The 17,786-nt window shown below is 39.6% G+C and overlaps 1 protein-coding gene across 17 annotated transcripts in view; it reads left to right on the top strand.

Annotated features, from left to right (window-relative positions):
* The window catches only part of Cspp1 (centrosome and spindle pole associated protein 1), an 86,075-nt gene that overhangs the window by 52,448 nt on the left and 15,841 nt on the right, over positions 1–17,786 (top strand). For 12 of the 17 annotated variants that reach the window (XR_013107353.1, XM_076924380.1, XM_076924379.1 and 9 more), the window contains 6 exons: positions 4,442–4,589; positions 8,781–8,933; positions 12,651–12,763; positions 16,425–16,574; positions 16,941–17,087; positions 17,523–17,627. Coding sequence is in view for 16 of the 17 variants with exons in the window: in XM_076924380.1 (XP_076780495.1) it covers positions 4,442–4,589; positions 8,781–8,933; positions 12,651–12,763; positions 16,425–16,574; positions 16,941–17,087; positions 17,523–17,627 (816 nt within the window). In the remaining variant the exon portion in view is untranslated. The remainder of the gene's footprint in view (positions 1–4,441; positions 4,590–8,780; positions 8,934–12,650; positions 12,764–16,424; positions 16,575–16,940; positions 17,088–17,522; positions 17,628–17,786) is intronic. The other 5 variants (XM_076924386.1, XM_076924388.1, XM_076924385.1 and 2 more) reach the window with 2 other exon arrangements.

Here is a 17,786-nt window from a genome sequence, read left to right as displayed (position 1 = left end):
CACCTTTTTTGTGAGTATGTGTATTTTTAGCTGTGTGTGTGTCTTTGCACACGAGTGCTGTGACTGTGTGGAGTCAGACCCCTGGAGCTAGAGTGACAGGCCATGTGACCTGCTCTCTGTGGGAGTCACACTTAAGTATTTGCAGGGTGATTACCTACTCCTAACTGCCCCAGCTCCTTGGGAAATAGCTTTTTTCAGCTTTTACATGGGAAAATATCTAGAAAGAATTACTACCGTTTTTTATGAATGTGAAGTTTCTACAGAAGAAAGACTTAATTTTGGAAATCAAAATCTGGTTTTGAGTGAGAATATTTAAATGTTTCTATAGAGTTAGATTTCCCAATTCAAGAAGTTAATTTTTTTGCCCCTGTAGTGTTGGTCCAGCACTCGACTGCTGAGTCATATATATGGCCGTAGAATTCTTGTTTTATATACATAACGAGTGAACAAAATTGCCATGGATGGGCTGAAAAGGTGGCTCATGGGTAAGAACACTTGTTACTTTTGCAGAGGACCCAGAATAATCTTTTGGGTGTGTTTTTGAATTTGGTGTTCAAGTATTTTATTGAGGTTGTTTTTTTGTTTGTTTGTTTGTTTTTGTTTTTGTGTCTGTCTGAGTCACTGTTTTATTGCAATAAAGAGACACCATGACCAATGCAACTCTCATTACATTAATTGGGGGCTTGCTTACAATTTCAGAGAGTCTGGTGGGAGCATGGCAGCACTCACAGTGCTGTAACAGTAGCCGAGAGAGCTACAGAGAGCTGTGTCCTGATCTGCAGGCTTCTCACTCCTAGTCCTCAAATAGTTTCACTCTCTGGTGACTGAGGATTCAGATACATGAATCTATGGGAGCCGCTCTTCAAACCACACAGCCTCTGTGCTCATCCGAGACACTGTCCTTCAAACCACACGGCCTCTGTGCTCATCCGAGACACTGTCCTTCAAACCACACGGCCTCTGTGCTCATCCGAGACACTGTCCTTCAAACCACACGGCCTCTGTGCTCATCCGAGACACTGTCCTTCAAACCACACGGCCTCTGTGCTCATCCGAGACACTGTCCTTCAAACCACATGGCCTCTGTGCTCATCCGAGACACTGTCCTGTGCTTTTTCCTTTTTTATGTTGCATCTTTGGTTTCAGTATCAAGATAGTACTGATTTTGTGAAAGAAATTTGAAAATACTCCTTCCTCTTCTATTTTACGGAGCAATTTGGGCAGTATGGTGTAAGTTCTTTGAAAATCTGGTAGGATCTTGTGCTAATTCTGTTGGCTATGGGCCATTTTTAGTCAGGAGATTATTATTTCTTCTATTTTGTTGGTAGCTATGGGCCTGTTTTAATAATTTACTTCATGCTTTTTCATTTATTTTTTTAAGAATTTTTATTTTAGTGGAATGCTGATTTTGTTTTCTTTTCTTTTTTTCTTTTTTTTTTTTTTTTTTGGATACAGTCTTGTTGTCTGTCTGTGACTGACTATGCTCACCAGAGATCCATCTATCCATCTGCCTCTGCCTTCTGAGTGCTGGTCTACATATTTTTACATTGTGTCCTTAAGGCTCTCTGAATTTCCTCAGCAACTTTTGTAATGTTTCTGCATTCATCTCTGATTTGAAAATTTAGACCTCCTTCCCTCTTTCAGTTTGGCCTAAAGGTTTGCGGATCTTGTTAATTTTTTTTTTTTTTTTTAAAACCAACAACCCATAAGACAAAAAACCAACTTTTTATTCCATTGATTCTTTTGTTTGTTTGTTTTTTTTTTTCTGATAATGTTATTCCTGACTTAGATTCTGTCTTCTTGTCTGTTCTTTAGTGTGTTGTTTGTTCCTGTTTCTCAAGGTCTCCAAGTGCGTCAGTAAGTCATTGGTGAGCTCTTTGCAGTCATTTGATGTAGGCACTTCATGCCATACACCTGGCTCGTAGAACTGCCTTCATTGTGTCCATAGATTTTACTTTCATCAGTTCTAGAAATTAAAAAATTTTTTTTCTTAATTTTGCCTTTGATCTAATTTTCATTCAGTAGGATATTATTTAACTTACAGGAGGGTGTAACTTTTTCCATTTCTGTTATTGATATTCAGCTTTATTCTTTTATGGTCAGATAAAATACAGTGTGTTATTTCAGTTTATCTAAATTTGTTGAGACTTACTTTGTGTCCTAATATGTGGTCAATTTTGGAGAAAGTTCCATGGCTGCTGAAAATATATTTTTGTGTTTGGGTGGAATGTTCTACTCTAAGTGTCTGTTAGAGCCACTTAATTTATGGTGTCTTAACTCTGGAGCTTCTCTATTTTGATTTTATCTAGATGACTTGTTTTTTAATTGAAAGTGGAGTATTGAAGTTACCCACTATCAGCATGTCACGTTCAATCTGTGATTTTAGATCTAGTACTGTTTCTATGAACTTGGATGCCCTTGACCTTAGTGTTTAGAATTGTAATATTCTCTTGGTGGATTTTTTCTTTATTGAATGTGAAATGTCTGTCTGTCTGTCTCTCTCTCTCTGTCTCTCTCTCTTCCTTCTAAGTTTGGTTTGCAATTTATTATTTTGTGAGATATTAGACTAGCTAAACCTGCTTGTTCTTTGTCTATTTATTTGGAAGAATACATTTTTCTATACTTTGATCAGAAATGGTGGTTATGGTTGATGGTGAAACCAATCAATCCAGTTTTCTAATCTAGTCTATTAGTCTGTGTCTTTTTTTTTTGGGAAATCGAGACATTTATTATTGGGAGCTTTTGAGAGGGTTATTTTTGATGAATGTTTATTAAGACCTGTTTTGTTGTTGTGTTGTTTTCTTAGACTTTTTCTGCTCAGGTGTACAAGGGACTCTCTTGGGTGTGTATAATCATCTCTTCAGACTGAACTATTCCTTCTAGTATCCTCTGTAGAGCTGATGTTATGGGCATAAGTTCTTTAAATCATGAAATGTTTTTTTCCCTTCTATTATGACTGACAGTTTTGCTGAGTATAGTAGTCTGGGTTGGCATCTGTAATCTTTTAGAACTTTCTACCCAGGGCCTTAATTTCAAACTTTCCATTGAAATTTCAGATGTTATTCTGATAGGCCTGCCAATATTTACAACTTGGACTTTTGCAGTTTCCAATATCCTTTCTTTCTTTGTTCCTGAGGAATCTTTATGCCTCTCATCCCTTGATTTGCAAAATTTTCTTCTACAATTTTGTGGAATAGGTTTATCCTCCTATACCTATGGTTTGTATGTTTGGTCTTTTTAGTGTTCAGTATGTTCTGTTTCTGCTTTTTTTTTTTTTTTTTTTTTTTTTTTTTTTTTTGGTCTGTTTTTGTTGTTTTGTTTGTTTTTTAGATGAAAAATTTATTTCTTCTACCTTGTGTTTGATATCTGATAGTCTTCCCCTTGATCAGTCTGTAGGTGAGGCTTTGCTCTGGCCTCTTTGTTGGACATGATGAGTTTTTCTTCAGATTCTATCTCTATATTAAACTGTATTTTCATATTCTTTACTATTTGACTCAGAGCTTACTTGTGCTGTGTAATCTTCATCTTGGCATTTGCTCAGTAACCTCCTAGAGCTTCTCAAACACTTATAACTGCTGATTTGGAATCACTGTCTTGTTCATCAGCCAAGTTGCTTATTTCAGGGACTTTGATGGAGGGCTACTTTCTGGAGGAGATACGCTGTCTAGGTTGTTCATGTTCGTGTTTTTCTGATGGGATCCAGGCATCTGGAGTTAGAAGGTTGATGGTGTATTTTCGTATGGATATCTATTCTTACTGTTATTGGGTGTGTTTGGAACTTTGTTGTTGTCCCAACATGTTAGATTATGTGCCAGCTGAATGATGCTTTGTTTTCAGTCTGGGGGGCCACGTCATTAATATGGGAATGGAGATGTCAGAAGTATTCGTGATCTAGGAAGGGACAGGTGCAACTTCTGAGCTTTGGAGTAAACTTTCTGTAGGCTTAGGAGATTCTTGTTGCATATGGAGAGCTCTCTGGATTCTATAGGCTGTTCTTAGGTGGCAGGGCTGTAGTCACAGTGGGTGTGAGCAGGGCTCTGTGGAGTCTCCGTTGCTGAGCTGCTGTGGGCTGGCTTGATTAGTGGGCATGGGAACTTGGTCCAGGCTGGCCAAAGTACTTGGCTGCATTGGAGTGTCTGACTGATAGTAGAGGGGGAGGCTGACAGGCAGGTTGGTCTTCAGACTGGGAGTCTTCTCTACTAGGAGTTCTGGGTCAGTCTACTTGGATTTGGGTGAGGTGTTCTCCTTGAAGTTACAGGTCAGGCTCCTGCATTTATAGATCAGCATCCTTATTTATGACTCTTAACTTTATAGTGAAGAAGTACACTTAAATATATATGTATATTTTTCTTACTAGAACAATTAAGTAGTCATATTGCTAGTATCTTATCTCAATCTTTTATAAGTCAATATTTACTTAAGCATATCTTATGTTGTCAAGATTCGGGAAAGAGAAGCAAGAAGGAAGAAAGAACGTTTAGAAAAAGAAGAATATGAAGCTAAATTAGAAGCTGAAATGAAGATTTACAACCCCTGGGGGAAGGGCGGAGGCGGTGCTCCTCTCAGAGATGCCAAAGGAAATCTGATAAGTATGATGTGTTCATAAACTTGCTTTTAAATGAATTATTTCCAACAGTTTAAGAGTGGAGAGTAGGGGCTGGGCGGTGGTGGTGCACACCTTTAATCCCAGCACTTGGGAGGCAGAGGCAGGTGGATTTCTGAGTTCGAGGCCAGCCTGGTCTACAGAGTGAGTTCCAGGACAGCCAGGGCTACACAGAGAAACCCTGTCTTGAAAAACCAAAAACCAAAAACCAAAAACCAAAAACCAAAAAAAAAAACAACAAAAAAAAAAAGAGTGTCGAGTAGGAAGAGGTGGGAGTCGGACTGTATAAGAAGGGGTTGTTTTATGATGTAATGAGAAGATGGTCCTCTGACTATGAATATAATACATGTTAGAAAGCCTTTCTTCTGCACAGTAGTACACTTCCCATCCTCTGATGACAATCCTCAGACTGCAGAGGATAATTCATGTTAGCTGGTGCTCATCCAGACTAGTACTGAAAGTAATAAAACTTATATTGGATAGAACAGTTCCCAGAACTTTTCAGGAGGTCTTAAGCAATATCGTTTTGGGATAAGTTTGTAGCAAAGTGTGCATTCTCAACTTGTAAGATACTGCTTTAGAATTGCGTGTCTGGGAGGAAATGAAGACACTGCCTCTGAGAGTTCAGTTTGTTTACTTCATGCCATGGTCATCACATGAGACAGAGAAAGTGTAGTATTTTATCAAGGACAGTGGAACAGCTTTAAATACATCTTCAGAGTAACCAGTCAGTGCCTAAAAAGTATCAAGTTTTATATGTGGGCTTTGTATCTTAGAGATGGGGAAACATGACTGGCTTTACTCCATTGATGTTTTAGGGAGGTGCACTATGATGACCATGGCCCACCCTGTGTGCTTATAGCTAACGGTAATCCTGCTGTTTGCTCGAGGGCTTCGGGCTTCTCTTCTGTCTTTACTTTTGTTCTCCTGATGGAGAAAAACTAAAGAATTCGAGTCTTCACCTCTCATTTTCTTACATCTTTTTAAGGGTGAATACTTATTAATGAAGTAAGGCAGAACAAAATGTTTTAAAGTAAACACCTGTTTTAATTGTACCATAAAAAATTCATTGTTCTTTATTCATCAGTACTCTGTACTTAAAGTTATAAAAGCCAAGATACTGTAAAATGTTTGTGTAGGTAAATGGGTAAGCTTATTCATTCTGTATGTGTATGTGTGTGTGTGGGGGGGCACTACTTAGCAGTACATAGGAATGAATTGTTGATGCTCATAATTTGGAAAAGTCAAAAGTTCTGGTAAGTAAAGATCCATCCTGACAGTTACTTTTGTACATTTCCATTCTATCACATTCTCAAAATAATAAAGAATAAAGAACCTGCCCAGGGATTGTAGGTTGGGTATATGAGAGATGGATCTGTTTTGGTGGTGGAGCTTTGCAGAATTTAAGTGATTATAGTGGTGTTACTTGAGACTGTATGTGTGGGTGGGTGCATGTGTGTGTGTGTTCAGTATGTACCTGTGTCTCAAGGAGAAGTTGTTATTGGGAGTTTTCCATAATTACCGAATTGTCACTGAGGCAAGGTCCCCCAGTCGAACCCAGAGCTCACAATATGGCTAGTATAGGTAGCCAGCTTTCTCCAGTAGCCTTTTGTTTCTACAACTTGTGAGAGCTGAAACTACAGCCAGGTCTCCATTGCCGGCCAGCAGTTTTGTGTGGTCTAAGGTGTGAGCTCGAGGCCTCCCAGCTGCTGCTTGCTTGACAGGTGCCTTAGTCCAGGAGCCATCTGCCAGCCCCTTTCCTTTTCCCTTGCATATTTGTATGAAGAATGAGTTTGGTGGTGATGTTTACTGACATGTGCATTGTGGACATTAAGTTCTTGGATTATATTTAACGCCCTCCTCAGCCTCCTCCCCCACCTGATGCAGGGTGGGTGTGCGCGTGGGCACAGGGCAGAGGACAGTCTGTGGGAGTTGGTCTCTCTTTACTCTGTGGGTCCTAGGTATACTTTTTCCTTTTATAAAAGGTGTGTGTGTTTGTGTGTGTGTGTGTATCTCCTCATTCATTCCCATGGAGGTCAGAAGAGGTGCTTGTGAGCTGCCAATTTGGGTATTGGGATCCAAACTGGTGTTCTCATAAACTGGTACAAGTTTTTAACTTCTCAGCCACCTCCCCTTCTCCTCCCTCTCTCTTTCACTCCCTCCTCCCCCCCCCCCCGTCCTCTCTCTCTCCTTCTCCTCCCCTCCTTCCTCCTCTTCCTTCCCCTCCCTCCATCTGTCCGTCCATGTATCTGTCTGTCTTTTGAGACAGGGTTTCTCTGTGTAATGATCCTGGCTATCCTGGACTCACTTATGTAGACCAGGCTGGCCTCAAACTCAGAGATCTACCTGCCTCTGCCTCCCAAGTACTGGGATTAAAGGAATGCACCACCATGCCTGGCTTTCCTCTTTTTTCTTCTTTTTCAGTATTTGTGTGTATAAGAGAGAGTATGTGGGCATGTACATGTCATGATGCACATGCAGAGGTCAGAGAATAACTCTTGTCTACCTTTCTGAGGTGGCTCTCACTGTGTAGCTATGCAAATACCAGGATAGCTGGCTTCCACCAACTTCTGAGGTTCCTGGCAATTTTCCTGTATTTTGTTGTAGGATAGCTGGGATTGGAGATGGGAGCCACCATCACATCTACATCTGTGTTTCTATGGTTGTGTTCCAGCAATTAGACTCAGGTTGTCAGGCTTGCGCGAGAGACAGTCACCTTTTTAACCAATAGATACATCTCGTTGGCTCCCTTTTCTGTTTACTATTCTTTCCTACTCATGTTTGTCTTTGAAGCTCTTATTTATTTGCTAAGTTCAAGATGTCCTAAATGTAATATGGTGATGTAAATTGTCATATACCGAGCTTTGTTTTTCTGTGTATATTTACATGCTATTTGGACTATTCTATATGGTATCTTAAACTTGCGACACATTCAGAATACATCCTTGAGTGTAATATTCTTCCTGATAAATAATTAAGTTTACTTTTATTGTTATTATCCCAGTGTTTTGGGAGGAGTAGGTAGAGAGGGATGTGTATGTGTGTGTGCACTTTAAAAAATATTTATTTTTATGTACACTGCATGAGTGTTTGCCTGCATGAGTGTTTGAGCAATGGTTCCAGATCCTTTGGAACTGGAGTTACTGACAGTTGTGAGTTGCCATGTGGCTTCTGGGAACTGAACTTGGGACCTCTGGAAGAGTAGCTAGCGAGTGGTCTTAACCTCTGAGCCATCTCTCCAGCCCCTGTTTATTCACTTTTAAAACTTGAATTCTGTATAGGTCTGTTTTTGAGACTAGTGGTTTGATTCAGTTTACACATGCTAGACACTCTACCAACGGAGCTAGGTATTAGATAGTTAAGAGAAACAGCAAGTCAATATTGCTAGTTAATAACCCATCCCAAAGGTAGTGTTTTAAATAAGAACTGCACCACTTTGTGGTTCTTTAGTGAGTTTTTGCGTGGTTTTTCCTGGTTGTTTATGTATTATCCTTTAGCTCGAGATTGTTTCCCACCATGACCCCATGTACAGCTCAGGAAGCTTCAGTTTCTTACCTTCAGATCTCTCCATAGCATCCTCCTTCAGTGTCATTGTGATAGGCTTTCCCTCCCGTGCGTCCAGCGATCAGAGAAAATGTAGCCATGTCTTTTGTGAGTCAGCCCCAGAAGTCTGGGATCAGCCCCTGCAGTGTCCCATGCTGACATGCGATGATAAGGAGACCATGGTAATGAAGAGACGTGAGTTCCACATTTTAAGTAAAGGTTGCTAAGTAAAGAATTTCTGGGTACATTCTAACACTCCATGTAAATATGCTTTCTTGTTAGTTGTTTTTAGGAGAGCTGATGGTGTGGGACAGGTTTTACTGACTTAAGTTTCACTAAGTTTGTTATATACTAAAGAGATTCTGATTTCTGAATTGAGAGTGATTATGTTAATGTCACTTTTGATCAAATGTCAATCATTTATGTGTCCTTAACTTCTGTCCTAGTTTTGAGTTGATTTCATAGTTTCTTTATAGTTTTAGTGAGGTTGCGTCAGAGTTGCAGCCATCATCCGGTCACTGCCAGCCTTTTCTTGTTTTTCCTCCTGATTTCTTATTTAAAAATGTATTGTTTAGTTTAAGAGTAATTGCAGAAATGTGTTTATTGAAATAAATGGATTATTTTTCCCTCTCAGCTGATTTGAATAGGATGCACAGACAGAATATAGATGCCTACCATAACCCAGATGCAAGAACATATGAAGATAAAAGGGCTGTTGTATCTATAGACCAAAATTTAGCCACTTCAAATGCTGAGAACCTAGAAGATTCTGCAAATAAAAACTCAGGTTTTTAATCACATTTATATTTAAAAAAATAATTTCTAATGCTGTTCAGTAACATTTCATTTCTCTTCTTTGATAAAATTCTTACTGAGACGTTGTTTACGTTAGGAAGCATAATATATTTTCTTTCTAAAGAGAATAGAGAAAGGTTGCTTCTAACATGGCGCTCTTCCCCACTCTGTGGTGTGCTATGTGTGCAGCCACTGTTAACGTTCTTCTTTTGATACTTGAGGGGCCTTTCTTTGCACATATACACAGCACTGACTGCATCAGTGAGAAAGTATTTGTCCTGTTAGTATAAATTATAGAAGAAATTAATTTTTTTTTTTTTGTTTAAGTGATCACTTGTCCTCCACATTGTACAGAAAAAGAAGTAACTAGACATTCAGTGTCAGGTTACATCTGTGAGGATGAGTAAAGCTGACAGACATGAAGCAGTGTCCTAAAAGTTGCTGTGAGCTGAAATTACTCAGTATCTTACCACATATATGTGAGTGTGTTCTATACATTTAAAAATCAAAGCAAATGTAGACAATATACACTTTGCACTATGTATTGGTGCTGATAAAAGACTGTACTATAAAATTCTGCTTTTGCTCATTTGCAGTTTTATTGTTGTTTTAAATCTGCTTTTACGTTTTCCTAGAAGTTCTGATTATAGGGGAAATTTTGATTATAGGAAAGTTCCTTTGACATGTCCCTGACGAATCCTGCAGTCTAGTTTTCTAGCTCATGTGACTTGCTGGCAGCCCTGCAGGTCAACGGGGGCTGCGGTGCTGACCTCAGCAGTCCCTTCATGCCGGCACTTTGAAGACAGTGGTTTGCTGTTTCTGTAGGCAGCCCTGTCCATTGTTCTGACTGCTGGAAGAACATGTCCACTCGGATCCATAGTAGACTTTTACTGTTTGCTTCTAGCTTCAATTTTTGGAACTCTAAAATTAGAACCTTTGATTTTGTTACAATTATTAATTTCTTAATCTGCAATAGTCCAGTGTACAGTAGGAACAACAGATACTTTTTCATGTAATTGCTGCTGTTTATTGCTGTGCTTCTTGTCTGCTGCTTGTGGGATCTATGGGCTGTGGCTCTGTCTCTGCATACACAGTAGTGTTTGCTGTTCCAAGGAGGATTAAGCCTTTCCTCTTTCTTGAGCATTTACTTACAAGATACAGACACTGGGAAATAAACAATTACCATGACCCCCTTCCTAAGAGAATAAGCCTGATTGAATGTGCCCAGACAATTTTGACCTGTATAGTTTTCCTGTAGTATGCCAGGCTTTCTTCTGGTGGGCGCTAATGATAACTTTAAAAATATCACAAAATGTCAGTATTCTCATTTTATTTGAATTGAAATTTTCTAGACTTTATTTCCCTAACCATTAACTAAACTAAATTTTGTCAATTTAAGAAACTATCCAAGGCCACCTCATTTGTGCTGTGCCATAGATATGTGTATGAGCACTGAGAGGCCAGATCTACTCCATCTTAAGAGAAAAATGCCTGAGAACTTGACCTGAACCCAAGTTGCACCCAAGTCCCAGGAAGGACCCCATGGCTTGTCCTTGGCCCATACCCCAGAGTTATTCCCTAGCTGCTTCCTAGCAACAGTCAATCAAAGATTAGTCTGATTGTCTCAGATGTACTTTCAGACCGTTTGTGATTGTTCATGGTTTTGCTTCAGAGCACCCACCTGTTGGCTTACAATAGTCATACAATTAGATGCTCGCCAGGCTCAAACCTCCTCACTTGCTTGCCATTTTCTATAAAGCCTTGTGCAGTTGAGAGCTGGGGCTCCCACTCTTCTGCATCAGACACGGAGGTGTGGCCCAAGCTCGTGTGTAAGAACTATCCAGTACAGTTGCATGGAAGTCTGCTCCTTGCTCGTCTCTTGGGGTCCATGAACACTTCCTGCCCCAACATATTTATGTGTGTCTATGAATGCGTACACGTGTGTGCACACATGTGTGTGCATGTGTACATGGACCTGTGCTGTTTACTAGTTTAAAAGGCTTTGGGAAACTTGAGTATATCTCAAAGTTTTCCTAATTTATGCTTTCAAGCTTCCATGCACTATGTAGTCCTGGTTGGTCTGGAACTCACTATGTCATCTGGCTAGTCTTAAAACTGACAGAGACCTCCCAGCCTCTGCCTCCCAGTGCTAGGACTGAAGGTGTGTGCTCTCTCTCCGTCTCATTAGGCCCAGGGAAGGAGGGTGGGGTTTTGTTTTTTTTTTTTTTTTTTTTTGGAGTGAAAAGCTAAGACAGGTTCTCACTGTGGGCTGGGACTACAGGTGTATACCACCCTACCTGGCTTACCTGGCTCATTGTTAGGGTTTTTTTGTCTTTTACTTTATGGCTCCTAAGTGAACTGCTATGAAATCCAATACTAGCTTGGCTTCAGTTGTTTTTGTGTGGTTACTGTGGTATCTAGTTTCATGTGTATTTTCTAATAGTACTAGTTCCCTATAGTTGTGAGAAAAGTCGCCCCCAAAGGATTTATTTCATCCATATTTTTTTCCTTTAGTTGTCACAAAAATCAACTTTGAGGGAAATTAAGGTAAAAGAGAGCACTCAGCGGTTCACGCTGAGCTTCCTACAGGTTTAAGGTTCTCTTCGTAGGCTCAGTTTACATTTAGTAGAACAGGTTTCTAGGGAAAAGAATTCTCATAATTTTCAAGTCTTAATGTGACTTTCCGTGAATTCAGTTAACTAAACATTAGTGAATTTAAATACAAAGGCAGAGCAGAGCTGAACTGTTAAATGTTGTCCGACATGAGATGACCCAAGCAGAGAATAGATATTGTAACTTGACAGGAGTAAGACTGAGTCAGCAGCTGGGCGAGAGGATGCATGTCTGTAAGTCTAGCTCTTAGGAGGCCGAGGTGGGAGGATTGCTGCAGATTTAAGGCTACCCTAGTCTACGCAGTGATTTCAGAGCGGCCATGGACATATAACATAGTAAGACATTGTTTCAACTAACTAAACCAACTAACCAATCAAACAACAAAAGCAATAAATCAATAATTTAAGAATCACATAAAAATTTATGGGAAATTTAACTTGTCACCTTTTTTTTTTTCTTTCTTTCTGCATTCAAAGAGATTTCTAGGGAATGATTGTTTTTCAAATAGCTTTCTTGAAACAATGTTTTCCCTTTGAGACTATATAAGGCTATTCATAAGGAGCGTACACTACAGCAGCCTATTGCCACATGTATATCCCTTTAAAAAGTGCTCTGTGTGCTACAGATAGAACCTGAGGCTTTGTGCTGCCAGTAAAGCACTGATTTCAGCAGTTTTAAGAGTAAATCTAAATCCTATTATTATAGTTAGACTAACTTAAAATTTAAGAACTTTTTCTTTCCCTCCTTTTTTACCCTTTCAATTCTGGGGCTTGAATCGAGCGCCTGAGCAAATGCCCTGCTACTGAGGTGTGTTCTCAACCCCTCAGAGATATTCTCACGTAGAGGAGATTCGTGTGCATTTCCTTCATGAGCAGCACTATCCTGCCTGTGCTGTTAGCGTGCACATTCCCTTTACACACGTTTGTCTGACTCACTGCTTTCTCTCGCTGGCCTCTATGTCCCCTCACACTTACCTCACCTTCTGTTCTGACCTGAACCTCAGGACTGCTGCATGTAGTACTTCTTTTCGTAATGTGGGTTTATTAGCAGATTGTTCCTTTCCTAACAGTATGTTTTTGCAAACTGTCTTTTGAAGGTCCTTTGCAAACACAAAGCTCTCCTTTTGCCCGGGGAAACACATTCGGTGAGCCGCTCAGCGAGCTTCAGATTAAACAGCAAGAATTATACAAGAATTTTCTTCGTTTTCAGGTGAAAGCCTTGTTTGGTTATAGTTCCAACTCTTAATGAATATAATAATAAACTAAACTTGCAAGAATTTTATTCATTGTGCACTAATTTCTAAACTGCTATGTAGGTAACTGAAATGTCTAGTTTCTGTCAGGTCCAGGTAACGCTAAAATCACATTATTTAGTCATATCAGACTCTTTCCTAAACTTCATTAGAGGATCAATAGTTGGTAAAGCGATGAATGCGAGGATTTCTAAAATCCACTTCAGAGATACAGGGTGAATCTATCTATATGCTTGTTAGAGAAGAAAGTTAAGCCCTGCTTCTCCCAACAGATGTGATATCATTGGCTCAGTACAGATTATAAACAAACAGAAGTTACATTTCACCTGAGTTTAGTGGTATAGGCATGCAATTTCAGCACTCTGACTAAGCAGGAGGATTGAGAATTAGGCCAGTCAGGGTCTCAGAAGACAAAACATTTACATATAATATAATGACATTTTGCAGTTATATGCATCTTTTTTTTTATTAGGCAGGTATGTCATTTAAAGTAGTGAAATATTTAAACTATTCCCAAAGAAAGCACTTAAGCATCTAGTGTTTCCTAAGCAATGGGCTTGAGGAATCCACAGTATTGGCTTTGCGCTGAGTAGAAGATGGAGTCCACATGACTGAGACGTCTGCTCATAAGGGACTTGGGTTTCTTTCTTTCCCACCCATCTCTCTACACCTACACACGTACATCTCAAAGTGGCCTGAAAACATTTTTTCCCTTTGGTATAAATTTTTTTACTGGAGGACTGGGTAGACCAGAAGCAGTGAGTGTCTGTAGGGAAATGACTCACAGAGAGTGTGACAGACAATAGAGTCCCAAAGATGTCAGACACTCGGTCAGCAGGTTGGGTGTGGTGCAGAATCAGCTGTGGTAGTCCTGTTACCATGACAACAGCAAATTCAAAATGTAAGTTATTTTCTAAGTTTATTTTATACAGGGTAAGGTACAATTTTCAGATGTTAGTTTTTAAATCACTTTATTGTTCACAAAATACTTTTACATGTGTAGGTTATTGTTACATGTTAGATTTTCTACAGACAGTATCTCTATTTTAGGACCTGCAGCTAAAGCACAGATGGAGTTTCTAACTTATGAAGCCTGTCTTTGTTAATGCAGTCTCATCTATGGGGCCACTAGGAAGTCTTTCCTCTAGAAAGTCACTACGAGAGAGGAGGCTTCCACCGTCACATTGATCCCTTGCACTCCTCCTCGTGAATCCTCCATGCATTTATGAGGAGAGAACTCTGTTTGGGTTTTTTGATTGCTTGTTTGTTTTTTGAAAAAGGGTTTCTCTATGTAACAGCCCTGGCTTTCGTGGCACTCACCTTGTCTCCTGGGTTCTGGGATTTAAGGCATATGCCACCACTGCCCTGCTGAATATATTACTCTTGGATGGTGATTTCTCAATTTGTTTTCTTAGTGGTCACAAAATCCTTTTTGTCTTCAGTCACAAATCACATAGAATCCCAAGCAGCTAAATGGTATTTATTAATACTATTGGTTAATATCTTACAGAAAATGTCTAAAACTTAAGAATTGAAATAAATGTTTTAAAATGAGCAAATTTTTCATAAAAGCAAGAAAAGAAGCTTTAGCCAAGGATTTGCACAAATAAGTAAGAGTTATCTTACTGTATCAGAAGCCTTGCTGCTATTCACACTGAGTAAATAACATTTATGAGTGAGTTTTAAGTATAGCTTTAAAAAATTAAAAGTTTTTAATAATTTAATGAAAAAAATTAAAAATTCAAACATTTTATCAAATACTTTTGTCTTATGTAGTTTGAAAACTGGCCTAGAAGAGAATTTTCTTCATTTTAAAAACAATTAGTATTTCTGTTGGTACTAGACTGTGTCTATTAGATATTTGGCTTGTCAATACTTATGTTGGCAGTACTTGATTAAACATAGCAGGTTTCCTCTGTAATTTTGTTGTTTGTTCTTTCCCATGGGAGAAGGAGAAGATAGCCCAGGTTTGGGTCTGACACTGTGCTGCATTGTCAGTGCTGTCTCTGGATTTGCCGTACTTGGTGTCTGCACACGCTTGATACTGAATATTAGGCTGCACATTTAGCTGTCATGATAAGTATCAGGAGAGGCTGTAGTTGGTAACTCACAGTTCATGTAGGAAGAGTCAATTTCTTATTATGTAGAACATTATCATCATGCAACCTCAAAGCTACAGGAAATTCAGATGGCATAAAAATACCTTCTATAGTGAAAATGTAAAATCTAATCTGACACAGTCTCTCAACAGACTCCCTGTTCCTTTCCCTCTTAGAATCTTCCTAGGTGATCCCTGCATCCACATGGCTACCTATGCAAGACCTGAACAAGTACAGCACCAATAAACATACTAACACAGAAGGGCAAAATACCCAGGGGCCTCAACCCGAGACAGAGAATTACAGGCAACTAAGGAATGTTGAAAGCAGGAGAAGTTATCTTCCTTAGGGAAGAGCATACCAGCTGCTTATCCAGTACCAAGTACTTAGCCTTGAAACCATACACTTAAAGCAACATTATATGGACTGAGTATGATTGTGTGCATGTGTGTGCGTGTGTGTGCATGTGTGTGTGTGTGTATCATGAATTTGAGAGAATAGGGAGTAGGAGGGAGGAAAGAGAAAATGGTATAATTTCAGAAAAATAAATATTTGAACAACAGATCTATAAGCAGTGGTAATAATTATAATCTGTAAGGATGGCTTCAAGCTGATCATAAGAATCCAATAGCAGATGGGCCTGATGGGCACACCTGTAATCCTAGCACTTCAGAGGCTAAGTCAAGAGGATCACCCTAAGGTTGAGGCCATCCTGGGTTACTTACAGACTTCAAGGGCAACCTCAGAGTGAACTTTCTTTCAGAACACTAGAAAATTAATAGTTTTAATTGTTAAAAAAAAAAAAAAACCCATTCTGCCATTTTTCCTGCTTTCTCCACAGAGGGCATTATGTACTGTTTCTGAGGGCTGCCTCCTGTACATATGCTCTGCTTTAGAATATTTTCTCACCATGTTTTCTGTTTTCAGAGGATTATTGGAGATAAGTTTAATTCTGGTACCCTCTGGTTCTCTGTCCGTCCTCTGCACATATCTTGGAGGGAGCATGGCCTCCCAGTTCTGAGTGCAGGCAGGGCCTGCTCCTGAGCTGCTTCCCATCACTTGGGATTTCAGTTGCTCTTTACCTGCCAGTGGGGAAAAAAGAAAGCAGTGCGAAGAAATGACTCTTCGTACAGAGGCTAATAACACACTTGGTTAACTCCTGTGTGGGGATTCTCTTCACGGTCAAGCCTATTGACATGTAGTGGGAATCACTGTAGAATAATAGAACATGGTGTCCTCAGCACCTTCTGTGCAGGAAGAACTAGTGTGCTCCTTACATCTTCTCATTAATCCCTGAACACTTTGGAGAGAGAACGTTAATACCTCTTACTAGGTGAGAATATCGAGTTTAAGCAGAGATGAATTTGACTGGCAGCTTTTAATAGTATCCTGTGTCCTTCCAAGTACAATGCAGGACACCCAAAAAATCGAGAACTTGGAAATAGAAGGCATCCAAGAAAAAGTGATATTCTAACTTGTCAGTAGGTGAGCAAGATAATCACTGAGCCCAATTCCTTAGATTGAGGAAAAGAGACAAAGAGAAGAAGCGGAGCGCGAGAAGCTGAGAGTTGCTGAAGAGAAGGAAGAAAAGCGGCTGGCGGAGCAGAGGGCAAGGATTCAGCAAGAGTACGAGGAGGAGCAGGAGCGGAGGAGGGAGAAGGAGGAGGAGGTGTGTCTGTTCTCCAGCCTGGGGGTGGCAGAAGATTTATGTTGACTTGGGAAGATGTGTGGTAGTGTATGAGACAACTGCTATCTTGAAATCCATTTTAAACTGCCCTTTGTTGTCTATAGTGTGTATTATTTTAATTTAAAAAGAGGCAAATTGTTTTTAACTCTAGGCTGATAAAAGAAAAAGTTATTTTATTAAAAAAAGTTATTTTATTAAATAGATATTATCTATTTTATTAAATAGATAGTATCTTCATTTTGTAGAACACTGTATCTTTCATATATTCAATTTTACTTTTAGACAAAGTAGCATTTTTCAATGTACTGCAAATGCATGCAACAAGTGTGTCTTTTTTACATTTTAAAGCAAAGGCTGAAAAATGAAGAGCTTATTCGGTTAGCGGAGGAGCGTCGGAAGGAGGCAGAGAGGAAGAAGAAGGAAGAGGAAGAAAAGCACAACCTGCAACTTCAGCACTACTACGAGAGAGAAACTATTCTCGGAGAGGAAACAAAGGTATGTCTTGGACAGAGTCATGTCAGGCCCGGGTGCTGGCCTGGCAGGGTCGTGAATAGTTAGAAAAGGGGAAGAAAGGAGGGCTTCAACTGAGTGTGGATACTGTTGCTGTCATGTGCGAGGTGTGCCACAGCTGGAGTTTTTAACCTAGTTAGTGGCCATTTTCAGTCTTGCTACTCTGGCCCTGTGTTCAGCTGCCTAGATCCAGTCTGTAGACCAGAGCCATGTGGATGTGAGCTCACAGCAGCTTGCCACTGACTGCCTGCAAATATACCAACAAAAAATAGTGCCTTTCAATTTTATTTACCTTGTGATTCATTTTTTTTAATGTATTATATTGCAAATTTGACTATTGTAACTATTGATATATAATGTATGTGTATGTGTGTATATGTATATATACATATATATGTACAGAGAGAATTTTTTTTTCAGCACTTGAGAGAACCTTCTCCTGTAGTTCCTGCTCTTCAGAACAAAATTGCAAGCAAACTCCAAAGACCTCCTTCAGTCGACACCATCATAAGTTCCTTCATTCATGTATATACTTTTTTCTCAGAGTTAATCCTGAGTTCTTTGGGATGGGTACTGTATGAGGTTCTCCTGAGTGTGCATGTTGATAGCCCTTGATGCCCTAAATTCTTAAGGAAGCCACAGTCAGTTAAAGCAAATGGTGTTGCTTTGTCACAGCTCCTTAAG

The sequence above is a fragment of the Arvicanthis niloticus genome, chromosome 25 (genome assembly GCF_011762505.2).
Source record: "Arvicanthis niloticus isolate mArvNil1 chromosome 25, mArvNil1.pat.X, whole genome shotgun sequence".
NCBI classification, from domain to species: Eukaryota; Metazoa; Chordata; class Mammalia; order Rodentia; family Muridae; genus Arvicanthis; species Arvicanthis niloticus.
The sequence above is the reverse complement of the archived record's forward strand: the minus strand, read 5'-3'. Positions and strand labels throughout refer to the sequence as shown.